At 39.8% G+C, this 24,173-nt stretch overlaps 1 protein-coding gene across 1 annotated transcript; it reads left to right on the forward strand.

Moving 5' to 3' along the window:
* The first annotated feature begins 8,601 nt into the window (after window positions 1–8,601).
* IGFBP3 (insulin like growth factor binding protein 3) lies at window positions 8,602–23,687 on the forward strand. Its single transcript, XM_077809213.1, has 4 exons — window positions 8,602–8,974; window positions 13,106–13,332; window positions 14,677–14,796; window positions 23,562–23,687. Exons 1-4 carry the CDS (start codon window positions 8,602–8,604, stop codon window positions 23,685–23,687), a joined length of 846 nt encoding a protein of 281 aa, XP_077665339.1.
* The last annotated feature ends 486 nt before the right edge of the window (window positions 23,688–24,173 follow it).

The raw sequence follows: 24,173 nt of genomic DNA on the forward strand, positions 1-24,173 counted from the left end.
CAGATTCAAAACATAGAGAATCCCTCTAGGCAAAACCTTAAGTTACAAAAAGACACAAAAACAGGAATATACATTCCATTCAGCACAACCTATTTTACCAGCCATTTAACAAAAGGAAATCTAACGCATTTCTAGCTAGATTACTTACTAACTTAAAAGAAGTTCTGAGGAGTTATGAAGAGCATTCCTGATCTGTTCCCAGTAAAAGCATCACACAGATACAGACCCTTCCCCCCCACCACCCCAGCTTTGAAAGTATCTTGACTCCTCATTGGTCATTTTGGTCAGGTTCCAGCGAGGTTATCTTAGGTTCTTAACCCTTTATAGGTGAAAGGGTTTTGCCTCTGGCCAGGAGGGATTTTATAGTTCTGTATACAGAAAGGTGGTTACCCTTCCCTTTATTGTTATGACAGCCTTTCTTTAGGAAAACATCTAAAAAGTACAAATGCAAAACACAATTAAAATTGATTATTTAAAGCAAGATTTCCTACTTGATTATTTTAATCATGATTAAAATTGGTATTTTAAATTGCTTTGATTTAATTCCATCCACCCTGGTTAGTGGAAATTATGTGTTCAGGTTGTAAACCCCTAAACATAACTTTGTTATTTGAAAATAAGTGTTACTATGGAGTAATGCTTCTAGCCAGCTCCTAGGCATTAGTTTTCAAGTAACATTTTATTGGGTATGTCTCTGTCTTTTGATCCATCCATCCATCTACCTTTACCATCTTTCCATCTATTTCTTTGCCTTTCCACATTGCTAAAGCATCTATCACCATAATATCTAAGGTGCCTACGTATCTTTGAGGATCAGGGCTTAAGTGCTTAGGATAACTTAAACACATTTTGTGTTGATCTTAAAGGAATGAAATTATTGCTAATATATAAAAATGGAGAGGAATGAGAGTGAAGGAACTATAATTTAAACAATTTAAAACTCTTACAAAATTCAGAATGCTGTGTATAAATCTATATCTAGATATCATCCCTCTCTGCAAATTGCCCCAGAAATGTTTCCTTCTTTTCACTCCAAATGTACAATTTTCTCCAAAATTATACCATCCAGAAGTCTAAGATATGTAATATGTCATCTACAGTGTTGTTGTAGTCGTGTTGCTCCCAGGATATAAGAGAGACAAGGTGGATGAGGTCATATCTCAATTTCTGTTGGGGAAAGGACAAGCTTTTGAGCTACATAGAGTTCAAAAGCATGTCTTTTCCCCAACAGAAGTTGGTCCAATAAAAGAAGATAAATAATAGCCAGTTCTGGGCGAGTAACAAGTTTTCTAAAATTATAAAATGTTACCGTTTTAAATTACTTTATCACATGACCCTGCAAATATAAAAATGAAAATGTTATACTATTGGAAAGGAGAAATTCCCAGCTGCTCACTGGGGTGCACTCCTACTACATACTTTTAGCGCTGGATTAGTCTGTGATAATAGACTTTAAAACTGAAATTTTTGTATAGACATATTTCTAGAGGGGTTTTAAGAGGCTTTTGTGACTCAGTTGAACTCATGGTAACTAAAGCACCTGACTTTGAAGAGAGGTGAAAAAATACCAATTATTTTTTTTAAAAACCTCTAAAACATTTAAAAACCCTTTTTTTCTGTAAATATATGTGCTATATATTGAATCTATCATGGGCTGGGGGAGTGGTATAATAGAAGAATGCTATAATTTCACACTCATGCTGATAAATACTTTGTACATCAGTGTGTATAGATATCCTTCATACATCTTTGGGTTTGTGTACACATACACACACACACACACACGAACTTTCCATGACCTGGCAATTTGCAGAATGTCCTAAAAGTAAATGTGTCCAAAGACAGTAAGCTGCATTTCTGGAGAGTGTCAGTGCTCCTTACTTCCGTTGTACTAACTGGAATGTCTTTCTTTTTTTTGGCAACCTGGATTCAACTGTCTTTCTACCTCCCCTCCCTTTGAGATATAAAAGCAGAATCTGTTCCTTTCTCCTGCTATTCATGAACAGAAGTTCATGCGTGTCAGGAAATGTAGCTCTGAGCACATCTATGCACTCTCAAGGCACCCACAGCAGCATTTCTCCTGTTGTTATTTCTTTTGACACCTGCATCTCTGAATATTACACAATAGCCAGATTGCTGGTGGTGGAATGGATATGGGAGATTTCTAGCCAAAAAGCAATCTTTGCTGCTCCTACTGAAAAGTCTTGAGAGTTAGCTTCCCCTCCCCCTCCCCCCACCTCACAATCTCTTTCAGTTCTGTTCAGCAAGACTTTATGGACATGAAAAACTATACAAGTATTGTGAAAGCATAAAAGAGACAGCTTCCTTCAAGTGTCTGAGGTAGGCACAATCCACTCAGGAATGTGGAGGTTGAACAGTGTTACTACTTCAGTTCTTTGATTAGGAATATCCATGAGCTAGCCTCCCTATTTTGATTGCAGTAACTGGAAGGATCGCTTAGTAAACAGTAACTGGAAAGATTGTCCTGCAATACTGCTGATGTATGTTTCATTCATATCAGCCTTTGTTGCCAAAGTAGGGCCCAATTCTATAAACCAATGCCTGTGAATAAAGTTACACTTCAATGGATTACTCACATGAAGAACTTTATGCATATCTGTAGATGTTTGCAGATCACACCCTTTGTCTAGATAAGCATTCTTCACAAACACACATCCTGCCTTTGTTATTTCCCCCCCATTCTTCCAACTTTTTTGTCTATTAACAAGCATGACCCTCATCTGTGGCGTTATGTTGAATTTAGATTATATGATCTCCAGAGCAGGAACATTTTTTACTTGCATTTGTAAGGCATCTGGCATATTTTGGAGCCTTCACAAAAGTAGTAACTAAGAACTAGCAGGTAGTGCACTTTGTTGCTTATGTAGGCCGAGCTGGCAGGTGGTGGGAGCTCTCTATCCCTGATCCTCTAGCAATTTTAAAGGTAATTGCCAGTAAACCTAAATTTGCTATAGACAGACAGAGAAATGCCATTGAGTTGAGTTTCAGGCCTTACTTCTGTCAGCCAGTTACCTACAAGGAATCATGTAAATTAAAACTTAAGACATTTTGCCAAAATTTTCAAAAGTGCCCATTAATTTTTGGTACCTAACTTGAAATTTTGAATGCCTGATTTTCTGAGGTTCAGAGTACCTACAGCTCCCATTGACTTCATTTGGAGTGGTGGGCACTCATTATTTTTTGAAAAATAAGACCCTACAAGTGCAAGCCTTTGCCTCCACTGAAGTCAACAGTGAAACTGCCATTGACCTCAATGCAGGCCCAGATTTCACCCCAGGTCTCTAAAGTTTGGGAACTCGAAACCAGAAGCACCCTAAGAGTGGACATTTTTTAATATTTGGGTTTTTGTGCTCAGCTCAAGAATGACTGAATTTTAATACTATAAATGTTACAGGAGGGTCGATTTCAATGAAGAAGAGTTGCCGTATAGATCTGGAAAAGAGTAATTGCAAAGTTTTATGTGATTTAAAAATGGCTTTATGCACGCACAATAACCTTTTTTTAAATTAAATTTTATGTGGCATAGTTAGTTACAGTACACTGGAACTGCACAAAAAACAGTGGTCTAGGTTGTCATTAGCCCTATTGTGACAGTACAATAGAATGAGAAGAAGTAACTGATGCCTCCTTGTACAGCCACATGAGAGCTACCTAGATCAAGGCTTCAATTCCCATGCAGAATGCAGTCCCTGGCACCATTTCAACCAGCAAGAAAGTGGGTGGGGAAGAGGTGAAATGAGTGGGTTCACCCAGGACACCGGTTAGCAGAGGTGGCTGGGTGCAAGGGATGAAATAAAATGCATCTTTTTAGGGCTGCAATAAAGTACTTAGCCCTCCCAGAGCAAGCAGGTGGAAAGTAAAGAAGAAAATGAGATTTTCTCAGGCACAATTCCTGCCTGGTGCTCCTCCTGGGTGGTGCAGCTGTGCATCCCCACCTTCCTGATTAAGGGCTGCGTCTAAAGGCTCAATGTAGGTCTGTGCAACTGTGAAGTACTATAGCTTGTGTTGTTTTCTCTCATTCCCTCTCTTCCCCCTTTTTTCTTTCTGTCTCTGAAAATAAAAACAATCAAACAAAGGAAATTAAATGCAAAAGTTATATTAATGCAATAAGGTTACAAATGTAAAGAAAGGAATGGGAATGGCAATTTAATAGTTCAGGATTTTATAAAGTTTTATAAACATGGCCCTACCAAATTCATGGTCCATTTTCATAAATTTCACGGTCATAGCTAGAGCCCTACCAAATTCACGGCCGTGAAAAATGCATCAGGGATTGTGAATTCTGGTCTCCCCTGTGAAATCTGGTCTTTTTGTCTACTTTTCCCGATAGCAGAGTTTCTCAAACAGGGGTTCAAACCCCAAAGGGGGTTGCAAGGCTATTGTAGGGGGATCACGGTATTGTCATCCAGCTCTCCAGCTGCCCAGCTCTGAATGCAGTGCAGCTGCCAGTGACAGCATAGAAGTAAAGGTGGCAATACCATACCATGCCACACTTACTTCTGCATTGCTGCCGGTGGTGGCTCTGCCTTCAGAGCTGGGTGTCCGGCCAGCAGCCTCCACTCTCCAGCCGTCCAGCTCTGAAGGCAGCGCAGAAGTAATCATGGCAATACTGCAACCCCTCTACAATAGCCTTGAGACCCCTTTTTGGGTCAAGATCCCATTTAAGAAATGCTGCTATAGGATAAAACTACACAAAATACCAGATTTCATGGAGTGTACCAGATTTCACAGTCTGTGATGAGCTTTTCATGGCCGTGAATTTAGTACGACCCTATTTATTAACCTTGCCATGTTGCATGTTTTGCCTTTGGCCTTGTCCACACACCAATATTGCACCAATTTAATTAAGAACTGGTCTACACTGAAAAGTTTTATCAGTATGATTATGTCAATTACGGAAGGGATTTTTTTGTCTACATAATTATACCATTAAAAGCCCCAGTTTAGACACAGTTATACCAGTATATAAGTGCCTTATACCAATATAGCTTATTTTGGTCCCAAACTGAAATAAGCTATACTGGTACAAACACATTTATACCATTGAAACTATGTCCTCCCGTGGTGTTATACTTTCTAGTGCAGATAAACTTTAATTTGATTTAGAAACCAAATTAGCAAAATTGGTGCAACTCCCTTGCGCGGACCCTCTTAGATTGATTTAAGAGGGTCTAGTTTCTAAACTGATTTAACTAAACCAGCGCAATTTTTGTGAGTTGGCAAGACTTCTGACTTTAATGGAAGCTAGATTGGTGGCCTCAATGTGTACAGGTGGTATTATTGATTGTTGGTTACAGCCAAATTCTGTGCTGATTCTAATCCAACAATCCAATTTGTTGGAATGGAATTGCACTGGGTGTATATCAGTGCAGAATGATGCCCTTAAAATGGCTAGTTTAATATATGTTAGGCCAAATTCAGCCCTGGTGTAAGTGGGTACAACTACATATCATTGGATCTATACTCACAATAGAGCTAAATCTGACCTGTGGGCGGGTGGGTTCTTTAGTAATAGAATCATAATTTTTGCATTTCCTAATTTTTATTCAAATGTAGAACCTTCAAGTTGCCTAGATTTTATTATTCAATTGGCATATAAGCTAATTTCACCAAAGGTAGTTTTTTTAAAAAAAATTCTTAAAATACTTTTATTTGGTGGCATTGCAAATATTTCCTAGTGTAAAAAGTGAAATAAATAATAACAATGTAAATCTCTGTAATTGAGGCGTGAGGGTAGACTGACAGTGGGGATTACATTGCTGGTTGATGGAAATGTTCATAAAGAAATATGAAGAACAGGTTACTTCCACACATAAATTGAGAACAATTTATGTGTGTTTTTGTGGCAAGGAAAGGGAATTGCTATTTTTGTATTTATGTATTTATTTTGGTCAGTGTCTCCTTTACCTTTTTGCTTCAATTTTGAAACCAGTAAACTATAAAAATTGTTTGTGGCTGAAAATGCTTTTATACATATTTGATCTGCTGTGCTATCCTGCAGTGCTATTGCTGGGACAGAAAACAGGAAGATCTCATCCTTCTTTTGGACCTAATCTTTGAGCAATGTTGTGATCCTCCTGATACTAACCCTAAAATGATCCCAAAGCTTTTCAGACTTCGCCATCTATAAAAATGTGGAGGTAACGGAAGGTAACAGAAAGCTTTCCTGAGATAGTGTCTAAACAAAGTGCATTCAGTTTAGAGCAAGTTCATCAATCCCCTTTTTGTAAATGGGCTCAATCAAGTTTATTCAGTCCTTGACTCAATCCTGGGCAACCGGCGACCTCTATTGGTGAATTTATAAAATGAGCCGGAGGACAAAGAAGTCTGCAAGTCATCGTGTATTATGCATGGGGAGATGAAATGAGGCAGACCACTCTCTCCGTACACTTTAAATTCCTTTTCCATTTTAAAATCTCTAATAAAGAACTCTTACGCATATTCTTTAGGATACAAAATCAGACCTAGTTTAAAGTTGTTAAAAGGGCCACCTTCAGGACTGTAGCAGAAAAGTATGGGCGCCGAATAAAGAACGGGAGAATAACTAGAAAGTTGACCTCAATGCTGAAAGCATTTGATTTTAAATGTGCAGTGTTCTGAATACACAATCTATGTAGGGTGGCAATATATTGGGTAATAAAGTAAACCCTTTACTCTTTCTTCTGGATTTAGACAAACGGATTGACAAGAATCACTGAGAGGGGAATCTCAGTGCCAAGAAATGGTTTGGAAACAGATTAGTATTCTGGTTCATTTCGTTTCCATGATAGGAAACATTTTTGCTAGACAGTATTTTGGAAGCGCTGTTAATTTTCAGTTGTGAGGAAAAATGTTTATGAGTGAAAGGCTATACATATGTACATAAACAAATTAGGGTCTTTTAAAGTGTCTGTAGTATGTAACATATTTAGATACAATATATAGAAACATTGGCTACGCTACTTTAAATTTTTTCTTTATTAAGGTTATAATCAAACAAAACGGGACGTTAAAAAAACCCCAAGCAGAACAGAAGTTGCAATTTCACTGATAAGAGACAGTTTAAATTCACGGTGCAAAATCCAGTTTTGCCTTTCAGAATTGGAAAAGGAAGCAGTTATGTAAACTGCTTTGTCTTGGCAAGGAGGTAAAGTCTTAAGAGTTCAGAGAGCACTTTAAAAAAGATACTTCGGAGGAACATTCATACATCAGCTGCACCGAAAGTACCGTGCTCCAGTGCCAGAGAGAGAGAGAGAGAGAGAAATATATATTCAATTTTCCCAAGAACTTGCAATTGTCATGTGAGATGGAAGTTAGTCCAAGGTATGTCCTAAACCCTGACTGTGTGTGTTAACAGGCACGCCTCCCAGGTTGTCTTGGGCTATCAATCAGCTCCAGTGTGGACAGGATTGTAGACAAGAAGCCAAAAAGGGCACTCTCGTTTAGCTTTGCTCGTGTCTCCTCTCTCAGTGCCAAGGGGTGTGGGGGAAGGAGAACACTTTTCTTTGAAACACAGCGCATAGGATGTAGCCTCTCTCTGTGCCCAAAGTCAGTCCCAACGCATCGGTCTCTCTCTCTCTCTCTGTGTGTGTGTGTGTATATATTCTAACTATATGTTTCATTCTATGCATCCGATGAAGTGGGCTGTAGCTCAGGAAAGCTTATGCTCTAATAAATGTGTTCGTCTCTAAGGTGTCACAGGTCCTCCTGTTCTCCTCAAAGAGGGTTTCTCACAAGGGCACTTAAACTCAACTCTCAACCAGGGGGGTCCCCCCTCCTTACAGTACTTTCTGAACCGAAATCTGGATTTCAATAGTCACTCCCCTTCTCCTGGAGTGCCAGAGTTGTTCATTATTCATAGTCCGGGGCGTGTCCTAAGCAGGAGTTGTATATAGGCAAGAAGTTCAGCTGAATGAGAGAACAGATGGGAGCCCAGAGTTACAGAGAGTAGAAGCCAATAGCAGGCAACAAAGAGAATAAAAAGAAGGGAACTTTGCTCTCTCTTAATTTATTTTTTCTCCTTCATTTCCCCTCTGCTCTCCTCTCTTTCCGTGACCATTTTGGGACCACGTTTCCTCCCAGCCAGACCATTTTGCTCGGTTTGGGTATTTTTTTTTTATTGTTGTTGATTTTTTTTTAATTTATTTTATTTTCAAATTTGTGTCTGCGGCAAGAAATCAGTGTCAAAGCCAAGTGACCTGGGCGCTATTGAAGGGGAGGAAGCAACAAGCCGTCTTGGGCGCTAGCTGCTCTTCCTTCTCGTCTTCCTGCAGGGGTGGAGGGCGGCGGGGGTCCCGGCTGCAGGCAGGGGGTGACTGTAGCTTTAGCCTGCTGGGCTCGCCTCCTCTGGTAGGGGGGCGAGCGGCTGGGGCTTGAGCCTCCTGCTCTGAACCTCCGGGCCAGGGGTCTGTCCTGGTCTCTTCTCTCTCCTGTGTTGGGGGGCGAGTGCCTGTGACTCCCCTCTCCTGCGGTGGGGGGGGGGGGGCGGCTCTGCCCCGGGCTAGGTGCGTGTCTGGCTGCGGCTCTGTCCCTCTCCTGCTCTCTCTGCTGCTGCTCGTCCCCTCTGCAGCCCCCCCGTCCCCCCCCCGTGCGCTTGTTGCTATGGTGGCGCGGCTCTGCGTGCTGTGGGCAGTGGCAGCGCTGGCGCTGCTGAGCCGGCGGGCGGTGGCGGTGGGGCCGGTGGTGCGGTGCGAGCCCTGCGACGCGCGGGCGCTGGAGCAGTGCAAGCCGCTGGCGCCCGAGTGCTCCGAGCTGGTGCGGGAGCCGGGCTGCGGCTGCTGCTTGACCTGCGCCCTGCAGGAGGGGCGCCCGTGCGGGGTCTACAGCGAGCGCTGCGGGGCCGGCCTCACCTGCCAGCCGCGCCGAGGGGAGCTCAGACCCCTGCAGGCGCTGCTGGAGGGCAGGGGGCTTTGCACCAACGTGACCACGGGCAGCAAGCTGCGGACCTTCCTGCTGCAAGGACCACATGTTCCAGGTAAGGCGAGCAGGCTCCAGCCGTTCACTTTGTGTGTGCGTGTGTGTGTGTGTTGTTTAATGCAAAAAAAAAAAAAAAAATTGCTCCTCCAAAAAAAGTTTGATGCAAATCAATCTATCAATCCGTTGCCTTTATGCAAAAAAAAAAAAAAAAGTTTAGTTTGCACATACCAAAAAACAAAACACAAAAAACCACTCCCTTACTGCAAAAATGTTTCTGTGAAGCGCCACCCAAGTATTGCAGCCAACTCCTAGCGGATGGGTTCTTAAACAAAACTCCAGCCTTAGTGCGCTGTTAAGACTGACGTGGTCGTTCCTGCTCTGCAAAATAAATGGTCGTGTTTTCTGATCTCGCGGTCAAATCTAGGGCTGTGTGTCAAGTTTGGGCTCGTTTGAATGAGGAATAAGAAAAGAAAGGTTCTTTAATCTCCGCTGTTACAGAATCCTTCCTTTCAACAGAGGTGAGGATGCTTTTTTAAAAAATATGAGACAGTCGTTCCCCCTTTGACTGAGGAGGCAGGTCTGCCAGGCTGAGATATTTAAAATGGGTGAATTGCTTGTAAAGGAGTACATAGAGAATGGGACAAATATTTTCCCAGCCTGGAAAGTTACTGATGATTTAAAACAAAGAGACTGGTAGTTTTAAAAGGGGTGAATATTGTGGGTACACTTCTGCAAATAAACGATTGGTAAAAACAAACCTTTCCCCTACTCTCTTGTAAGTAAAACCATTTAGAGTGTGTTTCTTTAAGAGGGAGGGAAGGAAAGTTGGAACAACTTCTGTAAGCATCCACATTTTGCAATGTTCAGAAACAAGGGAAATTGGGATTCAGATCAGGAAAGCACAATTAATATTTGCACAAATTTCATTAGAGAGTTTACTAACCAATATCGATGATGTAACATCTACTTTATAAGACAGCGAGATAAAAGGTTTGAAAGCAGCATGGAGTTTTTCTTCTGGGTTGCAGGCACTCTTTGGCTGGCCTCTCCTTAGCTGTGTGAGGGGAAGTGGCCACCAGTGTGCTCTTAACTGGCTGCTGCAGGAGCACAAAATGCCTTATTATTATTTTTGTGCTGCTCACAAACAGTGACAATTTGAAAGAGGGAGAGTTCAAAACATGCTGAGTGAAGATTTAAACCTCATTGAAACACATGGCAACATCCTTCATCATAAGAGCTTGATGCTGTTAACTCTACCTTGAAAGGAATCCTGGATGAGGGGGTATCCATCCAAATGCGTGGAAATTGGAAACGGCTAATTATCAGTTATTATTATTATTATTGATTATGTAACTGTAAATATTAGAGGAAGGGAAGGGGTAGATGGCTCTGGACTTTCACTTCTGTTCTGGATCTCTTACTAACTTCATCCATAAATAGTTTAAATACTAAAGCCCTATGCTTGCACTCCTTATTCAGACATAAAGCCTGTTGAAGTCAGTGGGAACTTCGCCCCTGTGTATAAAGTGAAAAGTAGGCCCCTTCCTGGGGAATACAAGTTGAGTGCTTAGTTTTCAAGAGGGAAGAAATCTGCTGAACCAATGCTATGCATAGTGCCTGCCTCTTTAAGGGACTACTAGAGTTTCAATCCTAAATCCAAATTCCCAGTACAGACTCTAGCATACAGCAAACTCTCATAATAGGATCAAATCTGTTCCCACACATACAGATAAGTAGAATACCATGTAAAATTGTTTTTGTCATTGTTACATTACAGCAAGTGCTAAAAAAAGTTTTATATGGATTTAAATTTTAAAATGTCATTTTAATGCCAGATTTAGAAGGCCATTAACTTCTAGTGCATACTAGATCTTTCTGGCATTGATACAGTTCACATTTTAAGGGACTATTATTATTAATAAAAGAAAAAAACAACTCTCCCTGTGCTTTTTTCATGATGGTTTTGAATGTGCTAGGAATGGGTATGTAACTAACATGACAACAGCTCTATAGAATAAACTGGTGCAATACAGTATGTCTTGACATTATAAAAAAATTGTAGTCATAACTCATAAATCTGATTTGAGAACTGCTTAAGAACAGATTGCCATGATTAATTATATAAACTGTGAAGTGGCCACCGTAATCTGTTGGTTACATAATGCTTGTTAAAATACTTTCTAAATCTATATGTACATGGTGAATAAAGTGGAATGGCTGCAAAATACTATTGGGGAAATAATTTAGATTTAGGAGAGCTAGATTATTATGTTCTATTGTATCAACGCTTCCAAACATCATTGAGAATGAGAAAAAAAATACTACTGTAAAAAAAAAAAAGAAATTAAACCACAAAAAATATGTTCAAATACCGCTGAGAGTCTGAGTTAAACCCACAAAAGCCAGGAAATTCAGAGTTAAGACTTAAACTTCCTTAATCCATTTGCGCTGAGAGTTGGATTTTCCTGGTCAATTATGTCTACTGCCAGCAGTGGCTACACCAAAACCACTGGCACAAGATGTTAATTCTGATCCCTCCTCCTCCTCCCTGTGCCCATGTATTGCAGGGGCCTTAGTGCCATATGTGCTAAAATTGTTGGACTCAGTGGGATATGTTAGGAAGGCTTTCAGTCTTGATGCTGAATTTCTTGGCTTTGGTGTTTTTTAGTGAGCCTTTTAGCACTATTTTAATATAGATTTTGTGCTTTAACTTTAGCATAGCATTGAAGCAACGGTATTAAAAGTAATCTGTGCCCTGCACGTCAATTATCATTTTACATTCCCAATGTGATTTCCGTTCCTTTTTTAAAAAGTTCAGATGGCGTGCAGCCAAAGGGCTGAAATGCGGCAAGCAGTCTGACTTAACTGATAAAGAGATATAAACTTTAAAAATGTCTCAGAGGAAATGCAGCCATCTGCATTTACACTGGAAGGGTCCTGTAAGCTATAGTATAGTATAGACACATAATCTTAAGTACTGTATATGGAAACTTTGTGCCTGCACAGTATTCTGGGGCACTTTATTTTTGTTTACTTCTATGGAAAGTAGATAGAGAAGAAAATATTTTTAAACTCTTCTGACTCAGAGTGAAAAGCAAATAAACTGGATGTTTGTTTTTTGATACTATGGCAGAGTGGATGGCAATGTTGTGTTGGTAATCTGAAATGTGTTTAATATAAAAATAGAATCAAATTGGAAAATTCTCTATCAACTAAGTAAAATTTAACTTACCAAATTTTTGCAGTATGTGGGAGAAAATTAAGAAATAACTGTATTAAGGCCCATTAAAATTAACATGGTAGTATTACTTCTATTTAGTAATACCTCTTTGTTAATTCCCTTCCTGGAGAAGATATAAAGGAGAGACAAAAAGAAAGGAGTACCTTAGAGACTAACAAATTTATTTGAGCATAAGCTTTCGTGAGCTACAGCTCACTTCATCAGGCATGCATCCGATGAAGTGAGCTGTAGCTCACGAAAGCTTATGCTCAAATAAATTTGTTAGTCTCTAAGGTGCCACAAGTACTCCTTTTCTTTTTGCGGATACAGACTAACACGGCTGCTACTCTGAAAGGAGAGACACTACATTACAGAATACTAACCATCATAAGACATTACAGGAATTCATTATCACTACTAAGTGATAATAAAATCAGTTCTAGGACATAAATAAATTATTTGAATTTTTTGCACGTCTTGCATTGGTAAAGTTGATAACAGATTTCTGATTCAGATCCAAACTCTGGAAATGATCAAGTCCCCGTGCAAATCTGCCCCCTCCTGGTGGGAAAAAACTTCAAATTAAGGGAAGCAATTAGCTATATACTCAGTTTAAATAGCAGTGGTTTAAAAAATCAAATTGATGGAAAGTATAAATGAAAATGTTCATACAATTAAGTAGAAAAGAAAGATGTTTGATTAGTAGCAACCAACAATGACAGTGGAATGGCAGAGTTTAAAAGAATTACTAGGAGTTTACGAGATATTTCAGTCATGAGAACATTAGAATTATTTCTGTTCAGGAAATACAGACATTGCTGCTCAGAGAACACTATGTCATTTAAGGCTCTCTGTGTTTTTTAATAAAAAAGAAAAGAAATAATAGAATCTCTTAAAATAAGCTATTGTGCTCCTAGGCTTAACTGAATAATTAACTTTGTTTCTTTGTTGAATTTATTTTATTTGAAGGAAATTCCAGTGATTCAGAAGAAGACCAGAATGCCAGTAGCATAGAGAATCAGGCCATCCCTAACTCTCACAGGGTGTCAGATTCCAAATCACATCCACATCACACCAAAATAGATATCATCAGGAAAGAACAAGCCAAAAATACACAGCGGTACAAAGTGGAATATGATTCACAAAGTACAGATACACTGAATTTCTCTTCTGAATCCAAACAAGAGACTGAATATGTAAGTATATTTATAAGTAGAAAAGATAAATACATTCTCATGCTTGCTTTTTTTTTTTTTTTTTGGCATGCTGTATTTGACAAGATAAATAGAAAACCAGATGGTGGTAATTGTTGTAGCCATTTAAGGAGTTCTGACTGTGTGATCAGTCAAACTATTGGAGATGCAAATGCAGAGGGTCAGCAGGCCAGACAGATCACATTTGGAAACCACAGAGGTCTAGTGTTTGTTTTTAATCTGATTATCAATAAGAATCCTTGGACAGTAAAAAAGATTAATCTCACCTATAGTTTTCACATATGGGTGTGAACAGAGTCAGACTAGGACTAATAACAGCTTGATTAGATTTGATTACCCACTGGCAAGAAAGAAAGGGCAATGCAAAAAAGAAAAAGGCCTTACATTCAACCCAAAGGTCTGAGTCTGTGCTCCAGGAAGCAAATTATGGAAAGTGCTCTAGCATGGAACTGAGTACCAGCTTTTGATTGATTATCAAATGTGCCTAGTGCACACAAATCTGTGTCTAGATTTGTAGTAATTTCTCTGTCACACTGAAAATGTCTGCAGGTAATGACCATAGGGATAAGAGCTGCCACTGTTTCTTATTCCTTATTTACAGTTTATGGGCAAGATTGCAGGGCAGCCTGGGTATAGGGAATGTGAGCAGGTAAAACTATGATTCATGTACTGCTCTTGGCAGACAATCTGGTTATCCTCATACCAGTGCCAACAGGCATGCAAAATGTTTCTTGGGTATACTTTGGCACTTCATCAAAATATTCATGGGTGATCCAGACGTATCTTTCTTCCACAAAAAGAATGTTTCAAAACCTACAAAAAGTAGTGAGTTCCATCCATGTAGAGAGTATATGGCAGCTAAAACAAATTAGCAAGGTTAATTTTCCTGCCTGTTCAATGTATTACTGAAGTCAGGCGTTCCAGTTAAAGCACATCAGAGTCTGAGAGGTTCAGAATGTCCTTCTTCCAAAAAATAAATCTGTGTATAGCAGAATTATCATTTTAGGTAGCTGTGAGGGCTGATGAGAGATTATGGGGCACTGGCCCAGAACTAGGGCTTCTAGGGTATGGCTACACAGCAGCTGAGAGCATGCTTGTCAGCCTCAGTAGTCAGACTTGTGCTTGCAGGATTCAAGCTAGCATGCTAAAAATTGAAGTGTGGATGTTTCTAGTCATTTCTGGTCAGATCCATCACCCTATTTTTATGGAGTTCTTTGCTGCTTAGTGCTTTTTAATATCTACAGATTTACTATTTTTAAGAATATAGGAGACAGGGTTTGAGCGAGAGGATTTCATTTGTGCTTTCTAAAACATGATCATTGACAGGGTCCCTGCCGTAGAGAAATGGAAGACACGTTAAATCACCTAAAGATCCAGAATGTCTTGAGTCCAAGAGGATTCCATATTCCAAATTGTGACAAGAAAGGATTTTACAAGAAAAAGCAAGTGAGTAATATTTCTTGATCATTTCAGTAAGTGTATTTCAGCTTTTCCACATCGTTATCTGTTAATACAAAGTCAAATTTAACATTACTAGTAATGTTCATGTGCATTACGTAGCACTTTACTGAAACATTAGTTTAAGCCCAGTTTCAGGACCTGGTGGCATAGCACCAAGCCATGTCAGGTGTAGACAGTGTTTTTATTTGCTGTCGTTCCTGACAACAGATTAATCTGAGAAACTTCATACCCAATCACACATGGGTTGGCCAGAGCCCCGGATATCAATGCCCATCAGTTTAAAAAAAGCATTAACCCACAGTGTTAACTGTTGGAGTCACCATATGACTGTAATAGATCAGTGCTTTGAATTGTAAATAGCTGCTTGAGAGTTCCTAGAAGAACTGGATTAGGTCACATTACAAAAAGCAACTTGAGAAAGCCATATATCTGTCGTTTATACGCTGCAGAGATCACTTCCAAAATCTATGTCATGTTATAGTGAAAGTGATACACTCAGTATTTACTCTTCAGTAATGATGGTCTCTCAACCCCTTTGGTTTTCCATTTGCATTTGGTTACGTGCTTGTGACCTTTCTTGACAAATGCAAACACCGCCACAGCTATTCATGCCTTTGTTATCTCCATATTGAACTATTGCTACATGCTCTACTTAAGGGTGCCCGTGAAGGGCTCTCAAGAAACTTTGGCTAGTGGAAAATAAATATCAGGGCCCTTGCTTAGTGTTTTTCCATGTCAGAACCCATAATTCCAATGTTTAGTAGATTGCAATGGCTCTGAATTAGTTTCTTGGTGTTCAAGGTGCAGTTTTAAATTTACAGAGCTTTATATCAGGGGTTCTCAAGCTTTTCAGTGGGCTGGTTCACATCTTTAAAGAGAATTTGTATAGTGGGCCACCTTCCCCCTCCCTTTCATGATTACTCAGGCCCACTTCTCCCTTCACATCCCTGTGGTAACCACAGCAGTGCCTCACACTGGAAAATAATATTAGGAAAGCATTCCATGTATTTTTAGTTGTCGTCTGTTTTTTATCAGTTGGAAATGAAAGTGAAATGAGCAGCCAGCCCAACTTGGCTACCACACATCCATAGGCTTCACTTTAAGTCCTGCTGCTCTCTGTTGCTTGGATCATGGATTTCTTCAAGTATGTCTACTCTGCAAAAAAAAAAAAAAAAGTGTGTTCTTAACTTGGTTAGCTAATCTGCATTAGCTAACTTGGGTTCAAGTAGCAGTGAAGGCACAGCAACTTGGTTTTTAATTTGGGTTAGCAGTTGAAATTCAACCCTAGTTTGCCTCAGAGGCTTTAACTCCAGCTTCTAACCTGAGTTAAAAGCCAAGTTGCCGTGACATCACTGCTGTTTTAACCCAGGTTAGCTAACATGAGTTAAGAACACACCTTTTTTCAGCACAGGGGTATCCTTCCTCTTATGTAACATCTCAACAACTGAGATCAGCAACCTCTGCAGATTTGATGATGGGCACTCAGAGAGGGGGCTCCTGGCTCTAGAATACACTTCTTCCACTGATCTGACAGTGCCTATGTTTGTTGACCTTTAGGGCGTGCTGCATAGCTCATCTATTCACTCTAGCTTTTCCTGAGCAGCTGGTGATTTTCTCAAGCGGGGCAAGTTTCTTTTTTTGGGTTGGAGGTCTCATTTAAGCTGGTGTGAATTCTTGTTCCATGATATTTTAACTTGATGTAAATTAACATAGGGCCATATGTAGGTTGCAGCCCTCAATCCGCATTCATTCCAAAATGCCATTGATTTCAACGAAAGTTATTCAATGGACTAAGGACAGCACTGACTCTCTGAGTGGGAACCAAGATTGTGTGTGTGTTCCTATGACATAGAAGTGTTTAGCTTATTTAAAGCAATAGATATTTGAACAGAGTTCCAAGAGATATGCTTTTTGTTACATACTGTAGTCCGTGTGCTCCTTTAGCTATTAAAGAAGACCAAAGAATATGCTCTACTTTGTCCACTTGCAGAAATTGTCTGCAGTACTTTTGTCAACTTGCAGCTCAGATTGTGAGCTCTTTATGGAATGGACATTTTTTCTTCAGTGTTACTCTATGCTAGGCGCTTTCCTGGGTACTACCGTAAATAAATAATAAGATCCATAGGCACCAAAATGTTGAGGTGCATTTCTGAGCAGTGATAATTCTGCCATTAGGGAACCTGGGCACTTCCCCACTCCAAAAAATGATATTAAAATAAGTGTACCTTGATGTCAGTTCTAGTCATCATTCAAAGCTATTCATTTAATAGAATAAGATGAAGATCCTATGTAAGGGGAGCTGCTTCTGCACTCTAAATTCTGTAGTGCATGTTCCACCAGAGGCTTTAAAACTGCATCTGCTGAATTTCAGAGAGAGTTCCTGAGTGGCCTATCATGGGGGCATCTGTGGCAAAGGATGTGCCTAGTCCTGCCAGATGCCGTGCCACGTGCCTGTATGCCCCACTGGCTTCAATAGGAATTGAGGGAAGCTCAGCATCTTGCAGAATCAAGCCCTCAGTGAGCACAGGCAGAGTCAACCCAAGCAGATATCTTACCTGAGCGCTGATCTAGTGCCAACACTTAGTACTGCTATCAAACTGTAATGCAGGCCTTAACTTTAGGGTGGGTGTCGAGGATACAGTCTGCAGCTCACAAAAATGCAAAATAATATGTTTACAGTATCGTTCTAAAATTAAATACCACAATAGGTATGAGAAATAAGTACATATATAATAGACTGCACTCACTGCCGTATGGGAAATGTAGTGATTGCACTGTTTTTTGCAGCATCATAAATCTAGGTCTGATACTTTAGGAACTCAGAGAACATATCTAATCTGAATAACATAAAGCTAGGTTATTCTGTGATTTCCTGCATTGCTGTTATTAACATCATTTAGCATTTGTCACTGCACATTATGACAGAAGAATTCAGTGTGTTATACAGTACTAGGAAATAGTAAATCATCCTAAATAATATTATTTTCACTGTCCTAGAAGGCAGACATTTTTAATAATGGAAATATCAGCTTTCTTCTGGTACCTCTAAAGTATCTGGATATGCAGCTCAGTGCACTACGGTGGCACGCCACCTCCAAAGAACGTTGCCCAGGGAAGGTTAGCAAAAATTAGGTGTTTGCATATTTTGTAAAAGTAGTTCATTCTTTACCAAAGCAGTTTAGCTGTCATTTCAGAAGCTGTGTGGTGTAATGGTTAGATCAGTGATTTGGAATCAAAACTCCTCCAGAGTTTCTTTTTGGCTCTGCCATTGATATGGACCCTGATCCTGCAAGCTGCTCCACACAGGCAAACACTGTCATGCCTAAATGGATCCCCATTGAATTCATGGACATAAGCATTTGCTCATACAGAGCTAATTGCATGATTAGGGCCTTTTTGCTTAATGTCATATTAATACCCACCTCATAAGGTGCTGTGAGTATCAAATAAAATGTTAATAAATGCTCTGAGATCTTAAGAAAATAAAGGCACTTTATGAGTGCAACTTCTGTGTTGTAGATACAGATATGGTCCAGTAGTACAGTGTATTTCAGCACAGTGCCAGGCTATGCAGTGCAGAACTAACACAAAGAAACAATATGGTTATAAATAGGGCCTTACCAATCCCCCATAAAATCTGGTCTTTTGTGTATTTTTACCCTATACTATACTCCTTTATACTATAAGGTAAAAGAATATACAAGTACACAGTGTTTCTCCAACTGGGGGTCCCAACACAAAAGGGGGTCCCAAGCCTATTGTAAAGGGGTTGCAGTATTGCCACCCTTACTTCTGCGTTGTTGCTGGTGGTGGCACTGCCTTCAGAGCTGGGTGGCCAGAGAGCAGCGGCTGCTGGCCAGGAATCTAGCTCTGAAGGTTGCACTGCTCCTGGTGGCAGTGCTGTCTTCAGAGCTCGGCACCTGTCCAGCAGCCGCCATGCTTCAGCTATCCAGTTCTGAAGGCAGAGCAGAAGTAAGGGTGGCAATACCTTGACCTCCCTCCCCCCCAATAGCTTTGCCACCCACTTTTGGGTCGGGAACCCCAGTTTGAGAAATGTTGGCTTAAGGGCTTTACATATTTTGCCATTTTTCAGTAAATATTCATGCTTTGTTACAACTCTGAAATTTAAGATTTAAATATCTGAAATAGTGAAATTCAGGATTTTTAAAACGCTGTCTATGACTGTGAAATTTATTAAAATGGACCATGAATTTGGTAGGGCCCTAGTTAAAAAAGAAGCAGCATTTGTCTACAGATAAGTGATAGGTTTGGGCTAAATCTAGTGAAGTATCATGATCATCTAAAAGAGCCATATAAAGTCTTTCATAAGAAAGTTTTCCTCTTCGTGTTCACATGAACTACCTGCTTTCCTTACTGACTAGCTCTTCAGGAACATGTTGAATGCAGTTGTTCTTCATGATTTGATTTTTGTATATCAAGTAATTGACTTTCCAGACACCCTCGGGGTAGTTTTAGTGGTTTGCTGTAAAGGAAAAGATACATCATGGAAAGCAATTTAAAGTATTTATATATTTTTTTAATATTTAATTATTATTAAATCAGGAGCACGGGGAAATTATCAAATAAATGTGGTTGCTAATATGCACTTATCATCTTGCCAAGCCATGTGATGTACAACATGAAATCAAATAGGAGAGTCAGTCGTACTGGAAGCTACATGAACAGTTCTGAAAGGAATTCTGCCCTCTCTGCTCCCTGTCCATTTAAATTAATATTTGTTATTTACTTTACTTTTCTTGCCCAATGCTTCTTGGTAAACATCGGTTTAAAGGTAAAACTGGAAGTCTGGCTTTGTGGTTGTTCTAGAGTAGAGGGATCAGAGTTTGAGTCCCTAATTTAATTTTTGCTCCTCGATCCTCAGAACCTGGAAACATGGTACAGAGTCATTGTCATCATGCCCCATGGAAGTGAGGAGCAACACTGATGAGCTCTAAAGATATCTGTGTTCAGTCCTCAAGTAAATTGTGTAAAAGAGAGGAAGTGATAAAGAGGAATGTGGAGGGACCCCTCCAGAGCATAATAGGACCCCTTTGTTTATTATATACTGCACCAGATCTGTTAGACATTGATCCCTACTTACTCATGCCTAAGTCATATACTGTGGTATATGGGTATAGTTTCATGGTGCAGGAGTATATCTGTCTCAAGCAAGCAAAGAATTTTTGATAGAATTAAGATTCTCTAAGAATTATCCCAAATCCACATAAATGGCCAGCTTTTCAGTAGATGTGAATTGACATTGCTCCATTTAAGACAAAGCTCCCCCAATCCTGGGCCAGCCAGAGGCCAAAATAACCTTTGCTGTAAATTAGAGCTTTCTAAAGGCTGCTTTCAAGTTATGTCAGTTGCAGTCCCATAGGAATGACTGTACTGACCAGGAATTAAGTGGCACCCCTTATGCTTTGCCATGTCCCTTCTGCATTGCTCTGTGGAGGGGACAGAGCAGGGGGCAACAGGGCTGACATCTGGCTCCTCTGTCAGAGGAAATCCTCAGCTGCCCAATTTAGGGCATTATTCCAGATGTTTTGCACTTCTGAGGCAGCACAAAGCAGCTGGAGCTGGGCCCAGGAATCTGTCCCCACTGGTATACAAAACACAGAATAAGAGATGTCTTTTTGATATGCACTGTCTATCATTTCAGTTGATGTCAGGGCAAGAGAATGCAAAATATGGGAGTTTTAGAATAAAAACATCCCTTTTGGGCCATATCAAACTATTATGGGAGATATGTTTGTCCCTTGCCCCAGTGCTGGGCAGTCAGTGCAAATCCTTGTTTTGAACTTGAGAGATCTGAAAAACATTTCTGTGTTGCTCTGGAGACAAAGCATTATTTTTGCTGCTTATCTCTAAGACACACAGCAGATCTGAGACTTTTTCTCAAAACAAGAAATGAAAGGTGGCTTCTAACTGTATTTAATTCTGAAAGTCAGTGATGAGATTGTAGAAAATAAAATGACATTAAAAGTGAGACCAATTTTTTAAACTGATAATTTGGTTTACATATGTATGTCTTTGACAGTAATCAAAGTCAATTCCTTTGAACCATTGAGATTTGTGAAGAACACTTCATACAGTACCTCTGAAAGCAAAGAGGATATGTTACAGATATTAGCAGAGGTACAGTTTAGTGAACTGAATACCAGGCTGAGAGTTAGGAAATCCTAACTCTAATTCTGGGCTCGGACACTGACTGTGTGTCCTTTGGAAAATCACTTAAGAATTTCTGCCTTAGTTTCCTGATCTATGAACTTGTTATAATAAAAGAGATGTTGACTGTGGATTAAATTATTTTGACGCCAAAGAGTTTTAAGGATTAAACATTACCAGTTCAGTTAGGTCCTGATCTAGTGGCCATTAAAGTTAATGGAAAAATTCCCATTGACTCAATGGCCAGTGGATCAGGCCATTAATGGGCTTGTTAAACAATGTAAAAGGATAAAATCCATGTTGGTTTCGTGTTTAAGGACAACTGACTGAATGGCTAACTTGTAATTCAAAGAAAGATAATCAGATAATTAGGCGAATTACTAATGCAACTCTTTTTTCGATTGGCCAGGGTTGCTTTTCCCCCTCAGAAAATAAGCATTTGTTTACTTTGGACCTGATCTTGTAGACATTCTTCTGGCATAACTGCCATTGAAGTGACTAGGATTGTTGCATGCAGTATGACTGCAAAACAAAGGTTCTGAAGAAGAGAAAGCTTTGTGTTATTTCAGCACATGACATGATATTTGGTCTTCCTGCCCAAAGATATAACAAGAATATAGACTTAGATAATCATCTTCTGGCCTTTGGAATCAATGAATCTAAACGACTGCTCATATTCAATTAGAGTGAGTGCTATTAGTTCATGTACCATAATAAACATGGTAAAAGCAAACATTCCTCAGGGAGAGGAGTCTGTCCAACACAATATCCAGGTTTCTGAACCATGCAAGCTCTGAAAAGCTATGGGTGATGTTTGCTTCATGGCAGGATGATGGAATCCAAAGAAAATTTGCCAACTATGGAAACCACAAAGAGATCTCTTCCCCCAAAAGTCCATGGTGGGGAGTTGTGGAGCTGGCTAGGGGTAGGGATAAAGAAGCAAAGGAGCTCCCCACTTTCCACAGTACTCAACTATTAGGGACTGTATGTGCTGCACTGTGTGGCCTTGGATAGGTAAATTAGTGGCTCCTGGACCAATCAGCTATGCTATAAGGGTGAAATGGGCTCCTATGCAGAGGCCTGTGCACCATTTAAGTCCTACTTAAACCTTGTTTTAAGGACTTAATTGGTGCCTGCATAGGCCTTCTACAGACTCTTTCAACCTGGATAAATTTCATCCTCAATGAATAAAATACATGAGCTGGAAATGTACACAGGCCACCCACCTGCTTTGGAGGATGATTTCTCTTGTTCCCTCCAAAGGAGGTGGAGGTAGGCTTCTTTTTTTGTGTGTTTTTATTTTTGGTGGCAGAGGATGGGCGAGGTCTTCAGGCTACGTGGCTTCTCTGTTCTTGTTCCTAGGTGATATATCTGTTGTAGTTGTCATCTAGCAAGAGCCTGATAAATTTGTGCTACAGACTCTTTAAAATTCTTCACCTACTAAATGGTGGTTATTTTAGCTCTGATGAACATGTCTCTGCAGTAGGGCATTCAGTGAGTCTACAACCATAAAATCCCAAAGTCCAGTTGACATAGATTGTGACTCCATCCTGGGAAGGAGGTTGACTGTAGAATGCTTAATATGACATTGCATGACTATTAGAGAGGGGTGCTTCCCCTTATAATAGAAGAAAACTTTCAGTTACGGAGGTACCTTTCAGCTGGACTGGGCCCCGAGGTAGCTGAGGAATGTTATATGCAATATGTGATCAGGAACTATGTATGCTGCCTTAGATTCTCTTTGTAACTCTTAGGGCCTTTGGAAGAATCTCTTTAGTGTGCTTGGTTTTCCATCTTTCCTGTACTAAATTATTATTTCTAGAGAAAGTTTCAGCTTTTATATAGATTATTTATATAAATAATTTATAGCAAAAACATACATACACACTATGTATTACAATTTCAGGTTGGCTTGTATTGATAACTAGTCTTGGTAGGCAAGTGCTTTCTCTAGAAATTATTTAGGTTATGGATTATGGATATTCAGGCAACCTTATTTATAGGAAATTATATATGTAAAGCTCTAATATACCTAGCAGTTGTTGAAGTGATAACTCTGTTGCAGGGTATTATATATCTGTTAATAAATGTCAACTAGAGTACTGAAATTCCCCTGGCAGACAGATGCAAGCTGAGGTGTTATTGCTGCAAGTGCAGTCTCTGCCAAACATGTGCTCCCTTAGTATGGTAAGAGTAATCTGTTGAGTTTTTTCCCAAATAAAGGACCTGATCCTACAACCTTTACAGTTGCAAGTAGTGTCATTGAAGTTGATTTTGCTCAATAGTGGACAACTGTGCTGTGTGATATCATGTGGAGTGGTTTATAAAGCTGCCTTTTTGTGCTTCTAAGAATAGTTTTATTGTAGGATGATTAGATCCCTAATAGTTGGCTGGCAGTAGAAGTAAAATATCATTATAATAGTTTGTGCTGGTAATTGGAATTCCATATACTCACAGCATGAGCAGTGTTGATTTGGCCATGTTATATTACTGAAGCTATCAAAGAGATTAGAATTAACTGGAACCCCTGCTGTACCCAAAAGAAAAGGCGTTAACTGAATCTTACATTCATTTTGTTTCAGTGCCGCCCATCCAAAGGCCGAAAGAGAGGCTATTGCTGGTGTGTGGATAAATATGGACAGCCACTTCCTGGATACGATGGGAAAGGAAAAGGAGATGTCCACTGCTACAACTTGGAAAGCAAATGAGGGGCAGGTGCCATCTCCTGTGGAATCTGTTTGTGGCAGTTCAACCCATCAGAGATCTTGGAGGGACTGGGGAAAAAGCATGGACTGCATTGGACTTGGAGTTACGAGTTCTGCCTCCTACTGATACTGGGGGATTCATTGACTCTATGGACTCTGCAGCTGCACCCTGTCACTGACACACTTCCTGCTTTCTATAGAACATAGGGAGCTCTGAATTCCCAATTAAATCTGCACTATTTATCCCCAGAAAGAAAAAAAGGCACTTCAGAATGGATTCAGGGAGTCTCCACTGACTTTTTAAAATAACGGCCTGTGACCAATTTGATCCCGAAAGATACTGTGTTTTATTTTAAAGAATTTATAGATTGTAAGCTTGTAAAAATATTAAGAAAAACCCAAGGATTTAAAGTTTAAGCTTTTTCTATACAGGTCTGACGGGAAACTTATCTTCACGGGTAAAATGTTTTATAAAAATCTCAAAGAACT

The sequence above is a fragment of the Eretmochelys imbricata genome, chromosome 2 (assembly GCF_965152235.1).
Source record: "Eretmochelys imbricata isolate rEreImb1 chromosome 2, rEreImb1.hap1, whole genome shotgun sequence".
Lineage (NCBI taxonomy): Eukaryota > Metazoa > Chordata > Testudines > Cheloniidae > Eretmochelys > Eretmochelys imbricata.